We start from the raw sequence: 10,189 nt of genomic DNA, 5'->3' as shown, positions 1-10,189 counted from the left end.
TTGGTTGACTCATGACTAGGTCGCTCTCTTTAAGACTGTTTCATGGAACTGCCTAAAATGTGCAAACAGACTATCAACTACACTGTTCCCATGATAAGATAAAACAATTCATATCTCTATTTTCGAATTATTACTATGCTGTAAGAACCAATCTCGAATACACTTACAATATGACTATTCTTAATTCTTGAAATGCCCATAATATGGCTCATGCCAATTCTACTTTCCTACAATCTCACTACTAGGTTAGTTATCGAAATTCACACAATTCGACTACCTTTGCCAATTCTAGTACCAGGGAAAGAAAGAGGGAGAAGTTGGTCGGAAATACTTCCACAGATATAAGGAGGGAGAGAAGAAAAGTCGTGGAAATGCTCTCGACTAGACGAGAAAATATGAAGGGAGGAGACCTCTATTTATAGCCTTGATCCGACAGCCCAGATGGGAGATGCATTCCAAACGACTAAACGATTTGACGATCGAGAATGAGTCTCACCCGGATCTTCCTCCCTTTGACTGGATTTCTCTCCCCACTCCATGTACTCCTCCAACCCAACCGTGTGCTCACCCACACGTATAAAATTAAAAAAAATTATTAAAAAAAAATGTTGATCCCAAGTCCAAACATGAGGACTAGTCGGATAACAGTGGGGTGGTGTGTGTGCATGTGTGAGGGTTTTGTTTGTGAGTCCTCAGCCACCATAAAACCTATTGTACGAACACTTATGGGTTATAAAGTCTTTCAAAGTCCCTACCCCATCCTATATTACACTGATGAGTTTTTTCATTTCACACCCAAATGTCACCATTAATAATACCATTAACTTGCCTTCAAAAAAATGCAAGTTCAAACAGTAACTACCTAGAATACAAGGAAATATGACAATAGAACTTGTGAAAGAAGTATGTTATTTGAACAACACATTTGGACAACATTTGAAATAACAACTTATATCCACCCACACATGAATCAAATGTTGTTATATTGGTGCAAAAAACATTTCTCAAGAACTAGATTTTATCATTATCAACATATATTTCTCGTACATGAGCTATCAGGTGCCAATCCTGTCCAGTTTTCCTTTGGCATCTTGAGCTTAAATATGGACATCCCTCGATTCGCAATACCTGTAGAGCTGTGAGGTGACAGAAGCCAGATGGTAACTTGTGCAGGTTGGGGCAATACATAATGTACACACGCATCAGCGATGAGAGTTTCTCTAAGCATTTGGGCAATTTTTGAAGGATCACACAGTCTGTGATAAACAAATACTGAAGACTCCTTGCATAGCATTCAAGCTTGTCCGGTAGAGTTACCAACCCGGGTAGGCCTTTGATGGTTAAAGACCGAAAATGAGCAAGTCTCTGCATGGACACCTCCAATGATCTCATCCTTTTGCAGTTCACAACCTCCAAATTCTCAAGTGCAGTACAGTTTTCCAAATTGCTTGGCAAAGAAGTTAGTTTCCCACAGTTGTGGATACGCAATGTTCGAAGAACACTGAGGTTCTGAGTGACTTCGGACAAAGATTCGAGATTTCTGCAGTGTTCAATTGTCAATGACCTAAGGGATGTCAAAGTCCCTACTTTTTGTTCCAAGACATGAGGAGAGGTTATTACCAAATGTCTGAGTGAAACTAAGTAACTGAAATTTCTGGGGAGGGTACTAATTTTTCTGCAGCCTGAAAGCTTTAAAATCTGTAGAGAATGCAGCCTGCAAATGGAATCAGGTAGGGACTGAAGTTCACTATTTCCATTTAGGTTTAGATACCTCAGGTGTTTCATGTAACCAATGCTATTTGGTAGATGTTTTATGCCTAAACGGCTCAAATCCAACACGCGTAAGTAAGTTGAGCCAGAGAGAAGGACATCCAGATAGGATCCTGATCCTAGAGAGGTTCCTAATCCGGTCGGAAGCAGAATGAGTGTTCTCAACTTCAGTAACTTGAGAAATGAATTTGGGTCTTCCCTAAGGTCTAGATCCCAAAGTGACAGATGCCTAGTTCTCTCAGACATATTTGTAATATCATAGTTAACCACCAAGGGTCTTGCCACTGATTTTGCTAGATCATGGAAAAGATCATGCATCCTGCACTTCACTATTTCAGTTCTATGATTCTCATGCACAACATCAAAAATGGATCTAGACACCAACTCATTAAAATACCAACTTCCAACATCTTCTGATTGCTGATATCTATCAGAAAGGTGAATGAAGCCTTGTGACATCCATAATTGAATCAAATCCTCCTTTCGAAATTCTAGGCCTTTAGGAAGTGAGGAGCAATATGCAAAACATTCTTTTAGATGGGGTGGCAATTGATCATAGCTTAACTTGAGCACTGATAAGATGTTATTATTGTCTTCCCATTCAAGCATATGACCTATATCCATACCCCAAGCATCACTATCTTTTACATAAAGCCAATAGGACTCTTCTTTGCTCTCAGACAATAACCCTCCCACAGTGCGTATCGCTAGAGGTACTCCACCACACTTTTTCACTATCTCTATACCAATTGTTGCAAGGTTTGGATGATGTGCAGTTTCTCCCTCTCCAAATGCCCATTTCTCAAATAGAGACCAGCAATCACCATCAGGTAAAACACCTAAATTATACGAACTAAACCTACCCATGGTTGATTTGTAGCGCGTTGTCACTAGAACTCTGCTTCCTCCTTTAGCACCACCACTTATTAAGGCACTCTTAAGATCAAGCCATTCTATCTGGTTCCCTCTCCATACATCATCTAGAACAAGTAAAAACTTCTTGCCACTCACTTTATCTTGCAATGATGACAATATATCTATGTCAAGAACATTATGATCAGAACAATTCACACCCCTAGTGATTTTCTTCTCCCAAATCCTTTCTAGATTAAAATCATCAGATACATCCACCCAAATCCTCAAATCGAAACCCCTTTTGACCTCATCATTATCAAAAACCAAATGGGCAAGTGCAGTTTTTCCCAACCCTCCCATTCCCACAATAGGAACAACACAAACACCCTCATCACTGTTACAACTACCACATAACAATTCAATCACTTCCTTCTTATCCTTTTCTCTTCCAACAACCTCAGTGAAATGCAAATATGAACGTGTGTGTTCTCTCTCCCTCTGCCTATGAGAATCCATATTATTCACACTCACACCATTACCCTTACCATTAACAAGTTGAGGCAAGTGAAGATTTCTTTTCTGTTTCTCTATATGCTCTATTCTATCTCTAATATTCTTAACTCTCTCATCCATACCAGTAAGGAAGAAGAAGTTTCTTACCAAAGTAACTATGCGAAATTCGTTCTCCACTTTTTGCCTCAAAACTTCAGCATTCAAATCATCTAACAAATCTTCTGCATCATATAGAGCATCTTGGAGCTTCCCCAACCAATCTTGAACCGAGTGACTCTTCTCCTGTTGCTTTTCTGCATCAAGAAGAACTGCTGAAATGGAAGTAAGATCACTTTGAAGCTTGTTGAAGTCAAGCTCGAATGATAAGTATAAGTGATACTTTTGGTATGTTAGAGAAGTGAGTTTTGACATAACTTTCTTAGAAACATTCCACAAACTCACAGGCACTGTCATGATGATTATGATGATGTTTGGTTGGACGAGGATGATTTAGATGAATATAAGGATGGAGGGTGTTGACTATAATCTCATGACTAACCAATAACCATAGAGACAACAAAACAAAGCTGTCTACCACGTTGCTGTTTAGTCCACTAGTCCACTTATTGGCATTTAAGTGCTTAAAGGATATGGCACATGGAGCATGGAGTAGTAGTTGTGGGAAAATATTATTCTTCATTTTCTCTAGTATACATGAAGGAAGGAGATATTATATCTGTCTCACTTCATGTTTAAAGTGAACTAGAATATTTTATTTTATTACATTTTGTTTTTAAATTTTTTATTTTATTCACGTATTGTGTTAATATATGATTAGTTTGAAACAAAGAATGTGACACCATTGGAAACAGGCGATCCCATCCGATATATGATGTTCCACAACATGAATATTTCCTATAGGTTATGATTGATTGAATAAAATATATTTAAATTAAAAATATAATTATTAAATATTTTTTTAATTATTTAAAGCTCATTATAGACACATATTGCTTTTTATTTTCAATGCAAATCTCATTACTTAAAATAGTAGTAACAACATATAAATGATTGTTATTAAATTAAAGTAACAATGGCAATAACAACTTGTTATTGGGAAGATATTACTTACCCAAAAAAATTAATTTGTTAACCAAAAGGTAAATGATACTATTAATTATCCAATTTATATGAGCATTATTTTTAATATCATAGTGATATCATCTTCCATTAAATTATATATATATATATATATAAAAAAAAGTAATAATATATCATATTTAAAAAAAATTAAATATTGAAACAAAACCATTATTTTGGTCTTCACTTCCAATCTTGAGCATGTGTTATGCTCTAATGTTAGTAATTTTTTAACACGGTCAAACGTCCAAAACAACATCTTTACATGCATACTTATGGTGTTGACGCATTATTACTTAATTGACTAAGTAGAGTAGAAATATATTGTTGGAGTGTTTAAGGATGAAATCCTCATGCATACATATCTTGTCCCACAATATATATCACTCCATGTGTTATGAGTTTATAATTGGTCAAAAAAATATTTAATAATTAAATTTTAATTTAAATATTTTTTTTTGATCAATCACAAATTCATAACACATGGAATAATACAAACTATGAGACAAAACACGTGCTCCATCAAACCCCTGACAAATAAAATTTAGGGATTAAAATCAAAACTAAACTTTTCACTCAAAAAAACATAATTAATCTTGAAATATAATATCAAAAAATAAAAACTGAAATCGGCATTGCCCCAGAACACAGGCCCAAAAGCAGAAGATGTGGCCCATGTTTTATTGTATTGTATTTGGAAAATATAACAAAGAAAAATGTAAAATAAGAAGACAGAGTTTGTTGTATGTGTGACCTCTTGAAGACAAAAATTTCATTTCATTTGATTTCAGTGTGTTATTCGGTGTTGTTGTGTTTTCCCTCCCTCACTTCACTTCTTCTTCTTCTTCTTTAAGCTCGTTGGAACGATGAACACAACACCCATAATTGGTTAGTTTTCATAATACATGTTCCAACTTCATAAACCATACTGCACAATTCATAATTGTTTTCACCACATAAACTAACTATTCTTCTTTGCCCTTGTGTTTTTTATTCATTATTATTGTTGGGATATTATAGATCCATTGCAAGGTGATTTCCCAGAAGTCATAGAAGAGTATTTGCAACATGGCTGTATGAAATGTATTTCCTTCAATCGTCGTGGTACCCTTCTTGCTGGTATGCAATCTCTCACTTACCCTTCAAATTTTATGCTTAAGGGGTACTAAAAAATTTAAACTTTTTCAAAGAACAAAACTTTGTGAAAAACTGTTCAGATATTACAATACTATGGGCTACTTCTGCTGCTATTGCTGCCATTTGAAAACCTAGTGTTTGTTTATGTAAATAATCTTGTTTTGGAAATTTTCATTTTAATGGCGATTTTCGAGGTTAAAATAATGGATAAATGTATAGTTAGTGAATCCATGTGCATTTATTATACATGGTTGTTATGTAGAATTTAAGGATTTTTCCATTAAAGGCGGAGTGGAGTAGATATTTAGTTTTTAGTGTTTTCACTTGGTTTCGACTTATTGCTTCAGTCATAGAGAAATTTTGTAATGGATACAAGTAAGGAACTTGGATGTATATTTTGCTTTGCTTTTATAGCAAATAGAGATATTAGTAAATTTTGTACGAGGAATTTAAGCTGACTTGGTATGCAAGTGATAGTTAATGACAAAACTTGTTACTTTACCGTTATGATTCCTCTATAATTGGAAAGAAACTTCATACCAATGATGTGGTTTGGTAGAATATATTTATTCTTTAGTGCGCTATTTAAGGAACAATCTTATGAGATAATCCCAGATTAGTCGAGGTAGTCAATAATGGCACTATTTCAGTTTAGCGAAGTGCATTTTTTAGGTCGCCATGATGCTCTTACCAGTTGTGTCACGGGTTGAGCGACCCACTTTAGCAGCCACTATAATGGGTGTAGCGGCGAATAACGTCCGTTGCTTCTTCTGTGAGGATTGCAATTGGGTTCCGCAATTGGGTCTACCGTGATCCAGAACGAAGCTTTATTTTAAAAAAATTGATATCCTATATAATAATAACAACAACCAAGCCTCGACCCCACTAGGTGGGGTCGACTTGATATCATATGCAGTCATATTAGATTTGAATGTTAGTGACAATGAATTTTGATTATTGATTGTTAATGTCTTTTAATTTTGTGATTTTTTCTACTTTTGAGCATTGATATGTGTATAGCATGAGTTATTTATATTGTTTCCCTAAACGTCCCAATAGCAGTCATCCTTCCTTATCGCTATAGTGTTTTTAAGGTCGACTGCTCCACTATCTTGGATTGACTACTGAGATTAGTACCGTTCTAACAGTGGCTGCAATTTATACTCTTGCCTTGTCTGATGTGGTGTAGGCGAAATGATTAAGAAAAATTTACAGATCAGTGCTTTGTCAATAAACATGATTTATGATAGAGCATTATGGCGGTGTTGGATCCATGTAACCGATTCCACATAGTGGGATTAAGGATTGGTTGTTGGTTGGTCTGATCTGGTATAGGCATGTAATTCAGCGTACTCTGTTTTCAAGTTGGTATTTTAGCAGGTTTCCATACATCTCTTTTCATAACCCACAACCTGAGTGCCCACTGTTCAGTGGTGACTTTCCCTGCCATGCCTCAATTCCTGCATCTTCTTTCTTTGTACTATGGTTAACTCCAATATGTATGTGTGTGAGAGAGAGTTCCACAATAAGAAAATCACACCCATATACTGATTATGTTTTTCCAATCTTGTGTAGACACATTATGTGTATTTGATGTTATGTTCCTTTTATGGTTAACTAATTTTTTTTCTGTTTTCGAAAGAACCTTCCTAGTGTAATATTACTAGGATGCAGGTGTTTTATTTTATTTTTATAATAAGATGATACAAGTGGTTATAATGCATCAAACTCTTTTAGAGGACAATCAAGCATGAGGTCCCATGATTGAACTTTTTACTCTTTATGATGGACTAGCTTTTGTTATATCTAAAGCTATTGGCTAGTATTGGCAAATAAAATTGATTGCGGAATTCATACTTGAAAGCCTGTTTTTCTTACCTTTCTATGAGGGTAAAAGTGCATGGACTTTAACGATTATTCTGTTTTTGGGTCATATGGCTATTGCTTTTATGGTCAATGAATTAGAACCTTCGTAACTGTAAATTTGATCAAGGTATATGTGTTCTGCTGGTTCCCTGTTTGTAAAAGCGAAATCCACTGATTTTAAGTATTTGGTGTAAAAACGTTCTGAATAAATTTCATCTACACAATTTTTTTTTCTTTTAGGTTTAGATTTAGAGTGTATTTCTTTCTAATTTATGTAGTAGTTCTTTTTTTAAGCATAGACTCATTGGATATTTTGTGAATGTATATTATGCCTATTTATTTGAATCTGTGTTGCTTATATATTATAGCAAGTGTTGCAATTGTGAATTATTAATTGGAGGTATTGTGCATTATCAAGTTTCTCACTTTTGATACTTGATTTGATCAATTGAATCAGCTGGGTGCAATGATGGAAGCTGTGTTATCTGGGATTTTGAAACCAGGGGCATTGCTAAAGAGCTTCGAGATAATGAGTGTTCTTCTCCTATAACTAGTATTTGTTGGTCGAAGTGTGGTAATCGAATTCTTGCATCTGCTGCTGATAAGTCATTATCTTTGTGGGATGTTGTGAGTGGTAATAGGATAACACGAATAGTTTTGCAACAAACCCCTCTACAAGTTCGTCTTCATCCAGGTTCCTCACCATCTCTCTGCTTGGCATGCCCTCTCTCATGTGCTCCAATAATTGTTGACTTGAATACGGGAAGCACGACCTTGCTTAAGGTTTTTGTCTCAGAAGTATCCAATGGACCAACTCCTGCATCACGCAACAAGTGCTTTGATGGAACTACCTCCTTCACACCCACGGCTGCGTGTTTTAGTAAATATGGCAAGCTGGTTTATCTGGGAAATTCAAAAGGGGAAATTCTTGTAATTGATCATAAAAATGGTGAAGTACGTGCTATGGTTCCTATCTCTGGTGGGTCTGTAGTGAAGAACATTGTGTTCAGCAGGAACGGACAGTATCTACTAACAAACTCAAATGATCGGGTAATCAGGATCTATGAAAATCTTCTTCCCTTGAAAGATGAAGTTAGAGCCCTTGATGACCTGAATGAGAGGCTCAGTGATTTAAGTGGTGTTGAGAAGCTAAAAGGTGTAGGATCAAAATGTTTAACCTTATTCCGAGAGTTCCAAGATGCAATCACAAAGGTTCACTGGAAAGTGCCCTGCTTCAGTGGTGATGGCGAGTGGGTTGTCGGTGGTTCTGCAAGCAAAGGAGAGCACAAGATTTACGTATGGGATAGGGCTGGGCATCTCGTGAAAATCCTTGAAGGACCTAAGGAAGCTCTCATTGATTTGGCATGGCATCCAGTACGTCCAATTGTTGTATCTGTTTCTTTGAATGGCATAGTTTATATCTGGGCTAAAGATTACACTGAGAGTTGGAGTGCATTTGCTCCTGATTTCAAAGAGCTCGAGGAAAATGAGGAGTACGTGGAGCGAGAAGATGAATTTGATTTGAATCCCGACATTGAGAAGGTAAGAGAGTGTTAGATTGGTCAAGCAGGTCTTCTGTTTCTTTCTTCTCTTCTTTCCCTTTGTAGTTAATCTTAAGTTCTTATGCTTGCAGGTAAAAGGATCTGATGCTAACGAAGATGAGGAGGTTGACATTGTAACAGTGGAGAAAGATCCAGCTTTCAGCGACTCTGATATGTCTCAAGAAGAGCTATGTTTCCTGCCAGCAACTCCAATTCGCGATGTCGCTGAACGGCAAGAAGACAAGTTTATAGAAAGTTCTTCAAAGATAGTGGACAGCAATATCTCCGGATCCCCGCTTTCAGAAGGGGCTGGACAAAATGGGCACACGTCGAACAATGCCTCAAGTCCAGTTGAAGGTAGCATACCTTGCCCTATATGCATGTAACTGATTCTTCGATTTATTAGGAATCCCAGTTTCTTTTAAAAAAAGAAAGTATTGAACCATCAATTTATAACTCCGGTAGCAATTTTATTTCATGGAACCTTGATACGAGTTTTGGAATTTGCACATCTAAAGCACATTGAATCTGTTCTTAAAAACATATATGTTCTTTCATGTACCCGTTCGTTATGGCTTTATTTCTTTTGCAGATGGTGCTGGGGGAACGCTCGTTAAAAGAAAGCGGAAACCTTCAGAGAAGGTGTTGGATTTGCAGGATGAAAAAGTCAAGAAGCCATCAAAATCTAGCAAAGCATCAAAATCTAAAAGTAAATCTCTGGTTGATCAGGATAACAATGGTAATGGTTTTCACAGTGATGAGATTTCTGATTAACAATGGCAGATTGCAGATTCTATTATAGAGAAACATGTTTTACTATATAATCCTTGTCTTCTAATTAAATTAACAGACCAATTCTAATCAGGAGTAAAATATCATCATGAATCATTCTTCAATAGGAACCTCAAGTTAGAACTAATTTGACTTTACTGAAGGTTTCCGATTTCTTCGATCTCGTGATGAAATTATAAGTTTGGTGACATTTGGCCGCAAGTTTCCAGCACTAGGAATAGAGTGACATGTCTAGGCTTTGTTGAAGGATCTTCTGGTGACAAAAATGGAGGATCATGTTGAAAAAGTGGAGGTCTTGCCTAAGAGTGAAGAGAAATAATAGTGTTTAATGAAATTCTTGATGGAAAGACCAATGGTGTTAAAGTTTACCACCTTGAGGATTAATTTGATACAAATGAAAGATATAAGACAAAATTGATAAAAAAAAGTAGTTAAGATACCAAAAGAAATGTTTTGCCTTAAAAAATATCTTTTGAACAACATATTTGCCATGGTATAAATTGTTCTTAAAAAGAAATCTCTCTTCCTAATAGTATTTATTAACTCGTGTATTTTAAACCAGAGAATTTATTTTTTAAGTGTTTGTTTAACTTATA

At 36.0% G+C, this 10,189-nt stretch overlaps 2 protein-coding genes across 2 annotated transcripts; one reads left to right on the top strand and one right to left on the bottom strand.

Annotated features, from left to right (window-relative positions):
* LOC109363325 (disease resistance protein RGA2-like) lies at positions 882-3,701 on the bottom strand. Its single transcript, XM_019609554.1, has one exon. It carries the CDS (start codon positions 3,589-3,591, stop codon positions 1,012-1,014), a length of 2,580 nt encoding a protein of 859 aa, XP_019465099.1. The 5' UTR covers positions 3,592-3,701; the 3' UTR covers positions 882-1,011.
* On the top strand, positions 4,995-9,676 carry LOC109325882 (protein RBL-like). The gene is made up of 5 exons (XM_019558479.1): positions 4,995-5,145; positions 5,278-5,376; positions 7,718-8,802; positions 8,894-9,158; positions 9,394-9,676. Exons 1-5 carry the CDS (start codon positions 5,124-5,126, stop codon positions 9,573-9,575), a joined length of 1,653 nt encoding a protein of 550 aa, XP_019414024.1. The 5' UTR covers positions 4,995-5,123; the 3' UTR covers positions 9,576-9,676.

This window comes from Lupinus angustifolius, chromosome LG13 (genome assembly GCF_001865875.1).
Source record: "Lupinus angustifolius cultivar Tanjil chromosome LG13, LupAngTanjil_v1.0, whole genome shotgun sequence".
NCBI classification, from domain to species: Eukaryota; Viridiplantae; Streptophyta; class Magnoliopsida; order Fabales; family Fabaceae; genus Lupinus; species Lupinus angustifolius.
This window is presented reverse-complemented; position numbering and strand designations above follow the sequence as displayed.

What these genes read in the sequence shown, in the direction of transcription:
- LOC109363325 (XM_019609554.1), bottom strand. Translation starts at nt 3,591, where the DNA reads ATGACAGTGCCTGTGAGTTTGTGGAATGTTTCTAAGAAAGTTATGTCA.
- LOC109325882 (XM_019558479.1), top strand. Translation starts at nt 5,124, where the DNA reads ATGAACACAACACCCATAATTG. An exon ending in TCGTGGTACCCTTCTTGCTG is followed by an intron (nt 5,377 to 7,717) that starts GTATGCAATCTC and finishes CAATTGAATCAG; the next exon opens with CTGGGTGCAATGATGGAAGC. An exon ending in TGCCTCAAGTCCAGTTGAAG is followed by an intron (nt 9,159 to 9,393) that starts GTAGCATACCTT and finishes TTTCTTTTGCAG; the next exon opens with ATGGTGCTGGGGGAACGCTC.